Source organism: Phalacrocorax aristotelis, chromosome 5 (genome assembly GCF_949628215.1).
Source record: "Phalacrocorax aristotelis chromosome 5, bGulAri2.1, whole genome shotgun sequence".
NCBI classification, from domain to species: domain Eukaryota; kingdom Metazoa; phylum Chordata; class Aves; order Suliformes; family Phalacrocoracidae; genus Phalacrocorax; species Phalacrocorax aristotelis.
Window position 1 is genome coordinate 44,016,229 of NC_134280.1, and position 16,113 is coordinate 44,032,341.

At 49.8% G+C, this 16,113-nt stretch overlaps 1 protein-coding gene across 1 annotated transcript in view; it reads left to right on the forward strand.

Annotated features, from left to right (window-relative positions):
* PCBP3 (poly(rC) binding protein 3) overlaps positions 1–16,113 on the forward strand; it is a 65,002-nt gene that overhangs the window by 38,781 nt on the left and 10,108 nt on the right. Inside the window, exons 11-16 of the mRNA XM_075094195.1 lie at positions 103–177; positions 4,652–4,693; positions 8,869–8,944; positions 9,717–9,776; positions 12,698–12,750; positions 15,740–15,909. Coding sequence (XP_074950296.1) covers positions 103–177; positions 4,652–4,693; positions 8,869–8,944; positions 9,717–9,776; positions 12,698–12,750; positions 15,740–15,909 — 476 coding nt within the window. The remainder of the gene's footprint in view (positions 1–102; positions 178–4,651; positions 4,694–8,868; positions 8,945–9,716; positions 9,777–12,697; positions 12,751–15,739; positions 15,910–16,113) is intronic.

Below are 16,113 nucleotides of genomic sequence, written 5' to 3' on the forward strand. Positions count from 1 at the left end.
CGGGGGCCGTGCTCTGTCGGGTGCTTTCTAATGCTCTTTTTGTGGCCGTTTCAGGAAAGCTGTTCTAATGTTCTCTCTCCCTCTCCTTGTCCCTTTTCCTAGTCCCCACCAAAAGGTGCCACCATTCCCTACCGCCCAAAGCCCGCCTCCACCCCTGTCATTTTTGCAGGTGGTCAGGTAAGAGCCGACCCGCTTGCAGCCTCCACTGCCAACCTCAGCCTTTTACTGCAGCACCAGCCGCTGCCCGTTAGTGCACTCAGGTTTCTTGCCTTCTGACTTGCATGGTGTCATCCCATCCGTTATGTCCCATGGCAGGTGGACTGAAAGCTCTTTGCTGAACTGCTGGCAGTTTGCAGGCCCAGGCAGATGGCTTAGTTCCTGTGATGGCTGCTGGGGGATAAGGAAAGGGCCAGCCTTGGCAAACACGGTGTTAGATCTGCTGGGCACTCGTGCTCTAAGGCTGGAGTTTGCTTCATTAGACCAAATTCAGTGTTCGCAACAGTTACCAGTGTGAAGGAGAAGATGAGAAAAGCCTCACTGAACACAGAGGCCATGACCATGCTCTCACAGAGGCTGCAAGCGTTTATTTTCAGGCATCTCTAGTCCAATTAAACTTTGCGTAGTTGTAATTAACCTGAGATAGGAAGGGTGTGTCCTAGCCAGTCCAGGGCCATGCCGAGCCTCTGTTCAGGACAGCTTCCATGAACGGGTCATCCCCATCCCCCCAAAATGCCATAACCTCTGCTGCAAAGCTGGGCCTCAGCTCTGCCCACAGGAGAGCCTGCATTGCATTGCCTTTGGTAACACCACACAGTGCTTGTTCTGCAGGCTTGCAGTCATGATGTGGTATTTCCAGTGACCCTCGGGAAGTGATGGCAGATTTTTTCTTTGCAGGGTAACCATCACATGCATGTGCCATGGGAACTGGCGGCTGTTTTGAAAACAAAAATGAGGTCCTGTGGCACATAATTTATGAAACAAGAGCAGTTGAGCAGGTGGCTGCTTTTAGAGAGGGGACTTCAATGAATCACAGAATCACAGGTTGGAAGGGACCTCAGGGATCATCTCTAGATGATCTAGAGCACAGCCTAGACAAGATGGCCCAGCACCCTGTCCAGACAACTCTTAAAGGTGTCCAACATGGCCGAGTCAACCACTTCCCTGGGGAGATTATTCCAATGGGTGACTGTCCTCACTGTGAAAAATTGTCCTCTGGTGTCCAACCGGAATCTCCCCAAGAGCAACTTGTGTCCATTCCTCCTTGTCCTCTCCATGTGACTCCTTGTAAAAAGGGAGTCTCCATCTTCTTTGTAGCTACCCCTTAAGTACTGATACATGGTCGTGAGATCCCCTCTAAGCCTCCTTTTCTCAAGGCTGAACAAACCCAGCTCTCCCAGCCTATCCTCGTATGGCAGGCTTCCCAATCCTTTGATCATCTTGGTGGCCCTTCTCTGGACCCCTTCCAGCCTGTCCACATCCTTTTTGTATAGTGGGGACCAGAACTGTACACAGTACTCCAGGTGTGGCCTGACAAGTGCTGAGTAGAGTGGGATAATGACTTCCTTATCTCTGCTAGCGATGCCCTTTTTGATGCAACCCTGCACCCTATTGGCCTTCTTGGCCACAGCAGCACACTGTTTGCTCATGTTCAGCTTTGTGTCCACCAGGACCACCAGGTCCCTTTCCACAGAGCTGCTCTCCAGCCAGGTGGATCCCAGTCTGTGCTGCACTCATGGATTATGTTTTCCCAGGTGCAAGACCTTACACTTCTCCTTGTTGAGCTTCATAAGGTTCTTGTTGGCCCACTCCTCCAGCCTATCCAGATCTTCCTGCAGAGCAGCTCTCCCTTCTGGAGTGTCTACTTCCCCACTCAATTTGGTGTCACCCGCAAACTTCATCAGGCTACGCTTGATGCCGTTATCCAGATCACTTATAAAGATGTTGAATAACATTGGGCCCAATATCGATCCCTGGGGGACCCCACCTGTGACAGGTTGCCACTTGGAAAAGGAGCTATTTACCACCACCCTTTGGGTGCGGCCCATCAGCCAGTTCCCCACCCACTGCACAGACCACTTGTCTAAGCCATAACGCATTAATTTCTCCAGGAGGAGGCTGTGGGGGACTGTATCAAAGGCCTTGGAGAAGTCCAGGAAGACAATGTCTACCACCCGCCCCATGTCAACCAGGCAAGTCACTTTGTCATAGAAGGCCACCAGGTTTGTCAAGCACGATCTGCCCTTAGTGAAGCCATGTAGGCTTTTCCCAGTCACGTGCTTCATTCGACTTGTGATGGCCTTCAGGAGGATTCGCCCCATAAATTTCCCAGGGATTGAAGCAGGGCTGATGGGCCTCCCTTGATTTTACCCGGATCCTCCCTTGAGCCCTTCTTGTAGATAGGGGTAACATTTGCCTTCCTCCAGTCCTCTGGGACATCCCCCGTTCTCCACGACTTTTCGAAGATTATGGAGAGTGGCCTTGCAATGACATCAGCCAGCTCTCTCAACACCCTCGGGTGGATGGCATCAGGGTGTTGAGAGAGCTGACTTGAACCATTGCTTTTCCCATCTCATCTGCTCATCTCACCTGGTGACCAAGGACCTGCCTGTAGTTGCCACTGTGCCATGGTACACCAGTATCTATCAGGAGAGGTACTTTCCCAGGAACTCCAAGCAGCCACGTAGAGCCAATCCCATGAAACTACAGCTAATGCCATCTAGAGCAGCTCCACATGAGTTATTTCGTTTCTCCCCAACCATGATAAATAGCAGAAGGACAAGCTAAGGATGGGAGTAAAGCCCAAAGCACAGTCTAGTTCAGGCAGCATACTGAATTACCATCCCTTAGTCATTGCTAGCATCAGGAGGGAGTGTCGTTTGGTCTGAGCAGCCATCCTGGAAAAGAGCTTTGAGTCCAGCTGCTTGGTGAATTTATCTGCTCAAAAGGGAGAGTAAGATGGAGGCAGCATTCTCCTGCTGGGAAAAGGTTGGTGTCTTGCACAGAAGTGACATCATGGGAAGAAGCAATCGTCCCTGAAATTAAAGCTCTTACCTGCTGCCCCTTGGCTCTGCCTGAGGGGTGGCACAGAGCGGATGGGCAGAGGCCAGCAGGTGACAGTCAGTGGTGCTGCAAGATGTGTTGGGGTGGATTGAGCCTACAGGAGCTCAGCAGACTGAGGGATGCAGTGGCTGATGGCAACTGCCCCATCATACGTGTGCAACATAAGCCTCTGCAGAAATCTGGGGGGGTCACACAGGCGGGTGCTGTCGGAGTTGGGTTGCATCTGTACAAGACACCATCCTGCCTTTAATTAGCTTTTTCTAATCAATTGTTCTAATCAAAAAACAATGACCAAAATAACGTGCCAGGAAACAGTGAATTTTTTAGAGCAGCCTCTGCCCCATCCCCCTGGGCATGCCAGTCCCCATTGCACCAGGATGCCAGCAGGCACTGGGACTGCCATTTCTGCACACAGGGCTTTGCTTCCTCCCTCCTCCAGGATTTTGAGGGTTATCCTCACACAAAGCACTCTGCTGTTTGCAAATGATCTGGCAAATTTGCAGGAGGTTCAGAGTGCTTTTTTTTCTTTTTCTTGGCTATCTTTACTCTCCCTTTTTAAACTGTTATCCATCTCTTTTGCAATTTACTTCAGAATCATCTGAATAATGTATCAACCAGTGAGATACATTTGGCGAGCTGGTTAAATCCGAAATATTGGGCTCTCTAGTATCTGGGTCTTTAGCCACAGCGGTGCTTATTTTCGGGTTATTTAGAAAAGAGAAAGGATTGCTACAAACTATGGGAAAAACACTAAACAATTTGCGTAGCAGACATCTGCATGGATTTGTCAGCTATTGCTGGTGAAAGGCAGTGCAGTGCAGGCAGCCTGTTCCCGACCTTTCTCCATGCTTGGTGAGACATTAGCACCAGCTGGCTTTCTGCACGGCAATGCCTTTCCCACCAGCAGAGCACTGGAATATACTGGGTAGATTTAAAGCATGTTGAGTTGTGCACCTGAAAACACAGAGAGACTCACTGCACAGGCTTGCTTTCTAGGATCACATTTAGGTGTGAAGGGCAGCGGTGATGTTACCATGCATCCACTACACAGATAATTCTGGTTTGATGAATATCTTTTGTACAACAAAGCCCAGTCCATGCAATTCTTGCACCTTTAAAGACCTGTTTCCTTAATTTTGGAAAAGCCAAACTGAGTCCAAGCCCTTCAAGTTAGGTAGCTCAGTGTGCTCTGGCTTTGTTCAGAAGGGTATGTCTCCATCCTGCCCCAAGGACTCACTGCCCCAGCAAATTTAATGCAGCACAGGGGGGCTCTTCCCCTGGGATAGCCGGGGGGGGGTATGCAGAGCAACTGCTCGCTGCATGGAAAGGACTTCCCTCATCTCCTCCAGCCTCAAAATTAAGCTGATTAAGTCAAAATTCAAGATCCTGTACGCTGCTTTGACCAGCATGGGGTCCCGGGTAGAGCAAGATCGGGGCTAAGCACCTCTTTAGCCCTTGCATTCACAGCATTTGCCCCATGTCAGGCAGAAAGGAGCAAAGCCCAGGGATGGAAGTTCCTGCAGAGGCACGGGGTTTTGCTGCTGCCTCCTAATAACATCTGCCCTACTAACATCTGTTTTTTCTTTTGCAGGCCTATACAATTCAGGGACAATATGCTATTCCACACCCGGATGTGAGTTTAACCCTAATTTTTCTTATACCCTTTTATGTCACCTGCATGCTACTGTTAATTCACATAATATTAATATTAAACAATAATATTAATAGCTTATTTTCAAAGTAACTGGCTGTGTGTAGTATCTGTAATACCTTGAATAGCCTTTTAACCTGTTAGCGCTAAACTTTATGAATTCTGAGGACTTGGCCTGATGCTAAATTGTCTGCATTGTTCAGTGCTATCCCTTTGTTCTGAGACAAACCATACTCTATGCATTTTGTGCCTCAAAATGGTCAAAACATGCAAAGAAAGGGAAAAAAATCCTTTCCCCTCTGTTTCACCCCTTATCCTTAAAATATTGATAAGCCAAGGGCTTATTTAGGTGCTGAGTGCCTTGGTGGGGTGGGAAGAAGCCAGAGCTCCAGCAGTGCATGGTTTCTTGCTTGAAGCCTGGGCTGGGGGGCATGCGTTTCTGGGGGTCCTCCTCTGGCTGACTTAGAAGCAGGCACTGAGTCTGGGCAAAACGCCACACGTGTCTCCCAGAGGGATGGAGAGGATGGCCACCCGCTGCGCTGCTGGGTCTCATCTTGCCAATGGCTCTGCACCTCCCCGTGGGAGCTGTACCCCAGACCAAAGCGGTCACCCTGGGTTTGACAGCTGTCTTACTGGGTTTGGCTCACCGTCGCCTGGCGCAGGGCATCACGGACATGGTCCCCATTTTGTCTCGTGCTCCTTGCTTAGGCTTGCAGTGCAGATGGGTTTGGCTGATGCTTGGATCCCCCTGCTCATGCTATGCTCCTGTGCCTAGGTGGGTCAGGGAGCCACAGCACATTTGTGGGGTGATGTGGAGGGGACATCTGTTGGCACGTCTGTGCATAAAAGTACCAACAGAAATAGAAAACAAGTATATTTTAAAGGATTTCTCTATTAAAAGCAGCAGTGAAGCACCTCAATGCCAGTGGTTCCTTGTTGGCAGCAGACAGCTGCTCAGCTTCTGGGGTCGTCATGGCTGACACATGCTGGGGAGCTCTTGGAAAATCTTGGAAAAAAAAAGGGATTTTCTAAATATGTTTCAGTGGGGATAAAACACCCGGCAAGTCCTGTTGCAGAGGCCCCTTCTTGCTGGCATGCCTATGAGTCAGGGGTCCACAGTGGGGGCTGAGCTCAACGGGCCACTCTGGGGAAGGGGCTTAATTGTAAGTGGCATGGTCTGGCTGGAAATCCCTCTCCAGCCATCCCACACAGGGGAAGAGTTTGATGTGGCTCAGCATTCCTCTTTCTAATGGGTGCCTTGGGTATTAAATCATGGGATTACTTTTTGAATGACTGAGAATGGAGCAAGGCTGTTTGATACCACGAATGCATGCTCCCCGTGGGAACAACTGGGAGTTGTAGGCTGGATTTTGATCTTAGGAGCAGTGATTTCACCCTATTTAGTGGAGGCCAGGCTTTGACTTTCCATGCAACACCAGCATGCATGTACTCTGAACAGCCTGATGTGATGGTTGCTCAGAAATATTCCTAATGGTGTGTGTTTCACTTTTGCTCCCTAAATGGAATACAAATATATATGCCTGCATATTTAGAAAGCATAGATCAATATATTCTTTGTCCTAGTTTTCCTTTGCAAGTGGTGGCGACAGCTTAGAGCATTTTCCTTGTTATTATACTTGCCTGTTAGACAGGAATAAAATACGTTTAGTGAGTTTGCTGGCTGCACTCTGTCCTACTCCCAGCAGATTTGCTGAGATCTGGAAGAAGTTGTTCATGTGGGGGCCATGCACTCCATCCTTACTCTCGTAGCTCTCTCCCGGTGATCGGTCATTTTAAACACTGCTCGGTGCAGAAACCAATCTTGAACGTGATTTTAGGGCATTGCCCTCACTCTTGCAGGTGTCTGTGTTTAGCAGATGCCTTTTGTAGACCAGTGGCTGAAGAGTGGTCAGAATTCCAAATGCCAAAGCTAAAATGCAAGCTCCCGCCTTGATTTTCTCCCCTGGGGTTAAAAAAACATGTCAGTGGGAGTTTTGGCTCACTAAGTGCTTTAGCATTGCCTGGGTACTCGTAAGCCATTGGGGATGTGATGTGTAGCTACCTGCCTTCACAAAATTTGCAGTGGGAGATGAAAGAACAGCCATGGCAGCTGGGAGTCGGGCATTTGGGGGTGAAATAGATGTTAAGCACAGGAAAGCTCCCCAACCAGGGCATCACTACTGGGTATGCACCAGGCTGGCAGCTGATGTGATGTAACCAGGCGTTGCTGTGGGTGCCTAGTGATGCTCAGCACGGCTGTACGTTGCTCTTCAGTGCTGCTGTCCTGTCCTGTCCTGTCCCTCCCAGCAGTGCCGGTGGGGGAACCCTCCTCTGGTCTGTGGGGGAAAACAGTTTGAAGAAATGATGTCAGGTTTTTGCCTTCAGGTTTTTACAGGAAATGGGAAAGGAGGTGTTTCATGCACTGCAAGCTTTCATGTAGCAACTTTCACTTTTAAGGCCTAGGCATAGCCATCCTCTTCTCTTGCAGGCTTTTTTCATTGCTGTTATTACGGGCATTTGCTAAATACCACTAACCAAACTATGTCTTAAAAATATGCTAGATCACTATTAGAAAGGATTTTGGTGTTTCCCCCCATCAGGCAAAGCAGGACCTCTGCCCTAGGGCATGGTTGGAGCCTGAGGGGCTCTGCCTTCCCAGTGCTCACTGGCAGTGCTGGCAAGGAGGCAGGAGGTTTCATCTGAAGTCGTGCCGGTAGGACTGGTTGTAACAAGTTCTGCAAAGAGGGTGTGCCTGGGTTTAATTTGGTAGAAAACTGGAAAGTTCTTGAATTAAAAAGCGGCGGATGCTGATGTCCCTGCTACCTGCAGGAGTGGTGGTGTGTCTGGTCCTATAAAAAGCTGACTGTGTTTCGGCAGGAATGCGCCAAGGACATCTTTGGCTTATTTACTGTGCTGCACAGGGAGAGACGTGCACGCGCCTCTTCTCATGGGGCAACGAAACCTCTCCCCTGAGCCGGTGAAGGCTGGAAGTTCTCATGCCTCTGCAGGGCAGGACTCCCTCGGGTACCTCTCCAGGGACTTGCAGACATTTCCCCTCCACGCTGCTTCCTTCCAGTCTCTCCACCAGTGTGCTCAGCCCCCCAGGTCTGCTCTCCACAATGCTTCCCCCTCACCACTGCTGGCCAGACCTCCCTACAATCCCTCCCCAGCCATTCTAGAGGAGCAAGGAGGTTTTTGAATATTATTTTCCCCCAAAACATGGAAATTCTAACTTCTGCCTCTCCCTTGCCAGGGAGGGGATAGGTGCCATGAGTGGTTTGTGTTTGGGGGTGATGGAATCCTGGCAACCCTCTGAGCACCTGTGAAATCACCGAGTGCTCACTGCTAGACTTCAGCCCAGTTTGTTTTGTTTTCTTTTTGTTTATTTTTTTTTAATTTGGAGCAGTAAAACAGAGCACAAAATGTATTCCAGACAAACTCCTCTCTCTGTAACCACTTCCTAACGGGGCACGACAACCTAGCCAGTACAACAAGGGATACAAGGATCTGAAATACCTACTGGTCATGGCTGAAGCCCATATTTCCCCATACTGCTAAGGGACTTGCATTCATACCAAGCTGATGTTAAGAGCTGCAGTTTGTCAGTCTCCCAGAGGCATTTCCCATCGGAGGTGCAGCACAAGGGTGTTTGCTGCAGGGACAAGCAGTCACAATGTGGCTCCAGCAGCATGAAGAGGGTCTTCTGGCTACTGGCATGTGAAGGCCACGAGCCTGGCAGTGCCTTTGAGGTGGCTCCTCTGCTCTAAAGATGCCCTGAAGCAAGCAGCAGCCTCTGGATGCAGGTTGTGAAGCCCGAGAGGGGAAGGCAGCAGCTGGAAGCACCATAGGCAGCAGCCAGTGAAGGAGCTGAATCATTTGACGAGGGACAGAAACTAAGAATGGGCTTCTTGCTGGTATCGTACTTCAGACCCTGACCAAGCACTTTTGCAAAATATTTGGGCTTTATTGCATTTTACCCAGGCCAAGTCCTTCTGCTAATGTTTTTGCCATGTCTCACCATGGCTTCCTGGTTTGGTTTTTTTTTGTTTTCTCTTTTTTTTCTTCCGTTATAATTTTGTTCTTGATTTTTGGTATGACTTGTTGTACTCTATAACAATAACCTTCTTAGCTCTAATGTCCCTCCTACCCCTCAGCAGTTGACCAAGCTCCACCAGTTGGCTATGCAGCAAACCCCCTTTACTCCCCTTGGACAGACCACCCCCGCTTTCCCTGGTACGTACCCACATGCCCTTTCTAGATATCCTTCTCTTCTTACCTGTAGAGTTTCTCTCTCTTTCTAAACTTGTGCTATTTAATGGAAACAGGCAGGGCAAGTAAAACTGAAGTTGCAATGTCCATGGGGAAAGGTTAACAAGGAGACAGGATGGATGTTTGGGGGTTACGGTCCTCATGGGTGAGCTCTCAGCCATTAACTGTGCACGCCTGGGCTGCTTCTGCAAAGCCACACTTACCTTGCTCCCAGCTTTGCTGGCTTTCCCAGCAGAAGCAATGAGTGCCAGTCTCCCATCCTCCCCTGCCCAGAGGAGGTAGCATCCCCTGCCATGCGCTGGACCAGACCCTGGTGGGACATCCACGGGGATCCGGGGGGAGCAGCTGGGCGCTGGCCAGGGATGCTGCCCTGGTGTTGGTGGGGAATGGTGCCAAGCCGGGCAGGATGGCACCCCATGCCAGGGAGAGTGATGGGAAGGAACCATGGCTGTAGGGAGCTGCATTGACAGGAGAACAGCCAGCACCGGCGTGGCTCAGCAGCCTCATCCCCAAGGCTGGTGTTGCAGTTAAGGCTTTTCACAGTGACCTGGGAAGCAGATAGAGTGCAGGGGATGGAGATACTTAAAGTACCTTTGTTTACTCAGTGGTCAAACTTCCAGTTGGAAATGCCTTTTCTGACAGTATGTTCATCATATTTTGAGCTTCCTAGATGAAGTGACATTGCTTATCTCCTCGAAGGCAAAAGCATTAAACCTGTTTCTTCTTTGCTCTTCAGGAGAAAAGCTGCCCTTACATTCCTCCGAAGAAGCTCAAAATCTGATGGGCCAATCATCAGGTAAAACACAAAGCTACAGGGAAATAAGCAGGCTTCTGTTGAATATATTTTTTAAATAGGAATGTGCCATTGTTGTGCTCCTAGGTAAATTGTGGTATTTGTGGAGAAGATGGCAGGTTTTCTTGGTTGGAAGGACAGCACTGTGCCTGCCATTCTCCTTTGTATAGCATGTCAAAAGAAAAGTGCCTGGAGTTTATTGCCTAGGTTTTTGATGTTTGCATATAACTGCCATCCATGTAACAGAAAGACGTCAGAGTTATTGCCCTTATTTTTTCATTTGATTTTGCATAAACTTTGCTCAGAAACAGCAGAAAAATGCCTGTGGGAACGGAAACAAGACACAATTTTCGCCATCTCTAAGCCATTCAGGGTGAGCTGCATTTTTAGTGGGACCCTGAGGAGCCAAAGCATGACTGTAATCTTGGAGAAATTCTGATGCCAAATGTTCTGCACATTCATCTATATGTGCTGAACATGCTTATCTTTTATAATCTACCATTGCTTAGAGGAGTTATCCTGAGACCTGGAGGCTCATAGGCGATGTGAGCCAGACCTCCCCTGGCAGTACCTGGGGCGCACATGTGTTCTGCAGCCAGCTGAGGTGCATCACATGCATGCCTCTAAAGAGTCTGGGGATATCACCTAACTATGAAAGCAAATGTAGACCAGGTAAATAGACCCCATAAGACTATAGCAAAAATAGATTTAATTATACCAACCGCCACATCCTTGGTTTCTGCGTGCCCTGCTTTGCCCTTTGCAATCACCCATGGCACTAATCCTGCCCTGACCCGTCCCCCACATTACAGCTGTGGCGACTGCATGTGCATATCAGGGAAGGAGGATCTGGTATGCCAAAATAAACAATCTCCAGCTAATGGATAAGGACGCAGCCATTCCTCAATGGCGGTTATGATGCAGGGGGCAATGCAGTACTATGGCGCTGCATGGCCCAAGGGTTTTCAGCAGCACCTGTGGCATCTGAACAGGGGCGGGGGGGCCTATCTATGAATCTGAGGAGCCCAGCCTGCATTTCCAAAGATGCCTGGGTGCCTCAGCATTGCTCTGAGCCTGTGCCCAGTGCTGTCCTCTGTTCAGAGGACATTTTCTGCCATAGCCAGGCTGCTAACGAGCTGAGCCTTGTAACACATAGCCAAAAGGCAGGGACATCTGCACCCTGGGGTACACGTGTTTGTGTTAGGTGCAGTCTATCATGCCCTATACTGCGCGGAGGCTTCGTGTGAAAGACAGTCCAGTACTGGTGAAATGTGTCTTCCAGTGTAGTGTGCTATAAAGTCAGCGTTAAGCATTGCCTGCTGTGTAAAACCTGGGCAGGAGCTGTTTTGTGCAGGCTTTGGCATTAGTACAGGCAGAAGGGGTGACGGAGGACATAGGGCTGCTGAGTGGAGGATTTGCATCCTTATTCCCTGCCTTTGTGTGTGCTCCCGAGTAAAAAATGTGGTAGAGAGACCTCCTGCAAGTGGATGCCTGCGTGGTGTACCCAGGCGTTGCATCTCTCTAAGGGAGGTGCATGTGGGAAAGCACAGGAATCATGCAAGAGCGAATCAAGGATACCTGATATTCTCCTTTCTAGGGGTTATGCTCGAACAGGGTTGCAACCCAAGGCTTTATTTTAGCATTTTAGAAATCTTGCTTTGACAATGCTGGTACCCAGATAGACATCAATTCAGACGTGCTGCGTTTTAAAACCCGGATGGCTGTTGCTGGCAAAACTGGATGAGAGCTCCTTTTCCATGTTGCAGAGGGTCTCAATGGAAACGCAGACCATCAAAACTTGGCCATTGCTTGGAGGAATTGCTCAGTGTGGTTAAGGCAGCAGCATTGTGCCATGCAGCGTGAGGAAGCCCTGCTGGATTGGGTGACTAGGAATTTGGTGTTGCTGCTGTGTTGTGTTAGTAGCAGCCCAGCACTTCCAGACTCCTTGTACTTCTTTTCTCTGCGCACCCTTACTCTGCACAAGTGTCTTGGGCTCTTGCACACTCTGCTTTAAAAAGCCTTGCTCGGTAGTTCATATCATATGGATAAGGTTTTTTTTGAGGTTACTGGAAGTTCCTGTTAGCCGTTAGACAGATTCTCTCTTGCAGCTTTGCAACAGGACATCCCTTCTTCAGCATTGAGGTGATTGAATACGGAAACTTGTGTGAGAGGCAGTCTTCCACTACACCATGCTGTCCTCTTGCCTCTGGAGCTGCACACACAGGGTAGCCTGCTGGCTACATATTGTTGGCCATGCTTTCGCTTGCGACTAAGAGGGACTATCAGTCCCCTGGTAGCATGCATATTTTAACAGTCTGGCTTAAATTCAGCGTGCAAGTCTGTGGGGCTTTAACTTGCAAAATGCTTTGCAGGCTGCCCTGTGCTAGCACTGCCGGATCCCCCTGCAAAACCGGTTTTGGGGTGCTGAGCTGCTGTTGTAACCAAGTGGCTCTGTGCTGCTGTGTCCAGAGAGGGCTGGAGGGTGCACGGACAACCCTCCCGCTGGCAGGTTGTCTGCCTCTGGTGTTGGGTTTCTCAGGAAGAAGGCTGTCTGCTGCTGTGTGGAGGAGGGAAGGTGCTTTTCCCACCTCTGTCAGACCCTCCCCAGAGATGCTGCAACCTTGCACTGTAATGCACCCTCCTCTGAAGCCATTCACAGTGGGAGGATGGAAGGTGGGAAGTGAGGAACTCTTGGGGCAGCACCTGTGAGGCCAGCTCAAGGGATGCAGGAAAAGGTGGCACCCAGCTCCAGAAGAGTCAGGTAGCAACTGTCTTCCTCCTCATTGTACCAGTGTGTGATCCCCTTCCCCTCCTGGCCCTGGAGCAGGATGCAGCCTTTGCAGTGCTGACTGTTGCAGGAAAGCAGCAGAGCTCCACCGCACTGCCTCTGCAAGCTATAACCATTTTCCCTTGCATATGCCCAGGTTTGGATGCCAGTCCCCCGGCCAGTACTCATGAACTCACCATTCCCAATGATGTAAGTAAATCGAAGTGTTTCCTCAGCATGTGTGTACGTGTACATGTACGCGTGCGTACATGTGCGTGTGTGTATATGTGTATATATTTAAGCTGCAGGCATATGTCTCTTAAATATGATTAGGGAAGCCCCTTCACCAGGTTCACTCATGCCATGTGCAGTCTCTTGGAAATCAGCTTGCAACATAAAGCACCTGTTGGAGTTTACCCCATCAGTAGCTTTCATAGGTACAATCCTTAATGCTCCTTCTCCCTTTGCAAGTGAACTCAGTGCTCATGAAATAAGGCCAGCTGACAGCACTGAGAAGGGGAGAGAGCTCCCAAGCCATCCCTGAATAAACTATAATTGCTTAATCTAGTGCTGACAGATCTGAGATGATGTTTCAGCTCAAGCATAGTTTCTGAGGGGGAGGGGTGAAGAGGAGGTAAGTAAATAGTGTTTCTGATGCTACAAAGTGCCACACGAGCATCTGAAGGACAGTCCGTCTCATCTTAGTACTGGTGGCAGGCAGCTTTTGGTTCTTATAGATGGAGGCATTGTGGTAAAGTGGATCTTGGACTGGGATATTCTCTGGGAGGAGACTGGAGTCATGCTGGGCACTGAGCGGTGCGAGAAGGGTGCTTGGGGCTACTCAGGTGGGAGGAGGTAGGATGGAGAGCCTGACACAGCTGGCATCTGGATCCAAGGGTCTTACTTGCTTCTGGGCTGGCCAACCAATTTCCATGGTTTGATAACCAGTGGGTGCTCAAATCAGGATCAAGGCAAATGGGGGCGATGACTTCCATTCTCTGTCCCCAACTCCATCACCTACAAGCACCTTCAGCCCATCCTCATGAGGAGTTTCTGGATCGGGTCTGGCAGCTGTTGCCACTTTTTCCTGCTGTTCACCAATGCACGACAGTGCAAGGGAAGGGCAGAGAACTTGGCTACACCTGCCAGGCACCTCTGCTCCTCTGGGACGCTTGCAAGGCCTTCTTCTGCCTGAGAGATGTGGCAGTGAACCTGCTCCTGAGCATCTGTTGGCTGAAACCCTTGGAGGTGCTTCACCCTGGGTCCGATCGCCATGGGAGAGCTCTGCAGAGGAGCCCATGGGGGATGGTAGCCAGGCTCATCCTGGGTCTGCTTCTGTCCATCCAGCAAGGAACCCTTTCCAGCAGACTGTGGGGAGCTCTGCAAGTGCTCCCAAGGTTTCAGCAGCTGTGTCTGTCAAGCATGGGGACCATGGCCATGGCAGCAATGAGAACATCTTCGGGAAAATCAAGTGACTCCTTGCAAAGGGGCCTTTCCTCCCCTTGAACGTTCCAAGGGACCTGTCATGGGACCTAAGAGCAATCAGCATTCACTCACTAAAAGCTTGGCTGTCATCAGACCTGCACGTTAAATGTCATCGCCTGCATCTTTCTGCCTGCTGAAAAATGCCTCCTTAGCTCTGTCTCTTGTCGTTTTGAAGGCTCTTAAATTCCCATTGCCACCTTCCCAGGAAGCAGAGGACAGGTTTGGGTTTCTCAAAGCAAAAAGTCTACAGTCATGTTTTAGTGATGTATATTGGCTTGCGGTTGCACTGCAGAGAGAGGAGAGTTGAAGGAAAGCTGGTGATGAAATTTGTCTTGTCACTCCTCTAACTGTCAGGAGAAATTTGAATGCTGTGCAGAGATGCTTGGATGTTGCTGAACATCTCTCCAGACAGGTTTGGCTCCTTGGGTCTATCCAGCAGGCTCCAGCTGTAAGGGATTTTCATTTGCTGAATCATCTCTGAGTTATTTCTGTGCTGTGAAGACTGGGATGGGTGGCTCTTGGGCTGAACATCACGCTGCAGCCCCTGAGATAGTTGATACCCTCCTAGCACCGCAGTGGGGTGTATATTCCTGTCCATAGGTGACAAACCACTAAGGTAGCCCCATGATCTGACAAGAGGACCAGTGAACATTTGGAGGATTAGTTGTCTCCACTTCTACAGTGACAGAAATCCAGCAGCTGCCAAGATGAATGTCCCACATATAAAATTCCCAGGTGCAGCCTTGGAAAGGAGCTCAAATGCTGATGGCCGAGAAAGGCATACAGAAACACCTCATGCCTCTGTTGGTAAAGCAGGACATCTCAATATGTGTTACTGAGGTGCTTGAGGGAACCACAGTTTGATGCACAAATGAGCAAGAGCAAAGATGAAGAGGATTGAGGAAATTCAAGCCATTGAGGACCATTGAGGAAATTCAAGCCTGCAGCTGCCTCTAATTTTTTCACAAGAGTGTGAAAGACATATTTTTAAGTAGGATTCTCCTCTTCTGCTGGTGCTGCAGCCATGTGGTGCTGTTCTGTCAACAGTGTGAATGCCGGTGAGCCCTTGCATTGCACCGAAAGAGCTGAAGGGGGTAATGGAGGCAGTGAGGGTGCCCCAGCAGGGTAGAAGTGTGGGATGGGGTGAGCAATGTGAAGCTATCATCAATGGTGTGTGGCTGCACCTGCTGATGAAGGGGCACTTGGGGTTGGGCTGTCCCTAGGGAAGGCAATGGGCTTGTTGTCTTCTAGTAATGCATCCTGTATAACCATCTTTAGGTTCACTGTGATTAGCAAGGGCATAAGTACGGAGCACAGTCTGAAACATGACTTATTCCCATCCTGAGACCCTTGCAAAATATGGAACAATTATTAGACCATGAAAATTATTATTACTGAAATGAGTCTGCTATAATGCCTTATGCTTCCTGAAGCCCTCTGAGATGCCAGACATCTTGTGCAGATAATCGAAATTTGTCCCCTGAGGAACAGAGCAGGGCAGGCTGCTGGACATATCCTGGGAGGACCATGCTTCTATGCAGGTGGGATTCACTCCTGGGTTCTCCCTCTCCTGTTTTCATGAGCATTAAGGTCACTTGCACCCCAGGGCAGAGGGAGGAGGGCTTCTGGCCTGTGCTGTGCAGTTGTGCCCACATCCTGCTGGTGGCTGCCAGAGCGGCTGCTTCTCAGACGTTCCCTCCGTGCTTTTTTCTAGCTAATAGGCTGCATAATCGGACGCCAAGGGACCAAAATCAATGAAATTCGGCAGATGTCGGGAGCGCAGATCAAAATCGCTAATGCCACGGAAGGGTCATCGGAGCGCCAAATTACCATCACAGGAACCCCTGCAAACATCAGCCTCGCGCAGTACCTCATCAACGCCAGGTGAGACCCCCTGCTGAACTCCACCGCCTCCCACCACATCCTGTCGGTGCAGTGGGAGCAGCGTTCGCTCCCGGCACTGCAGGCCAGGAAGGGCTTCCTGAGGCCAGCTGGGATGGATGGTGGCTTGCTGAGACCTCTGAGCAGGAACCAGATGTCACCAGTGGGACCTCTCACCCCCCTGGTGCTTTGGCTGGGGACTGGGAG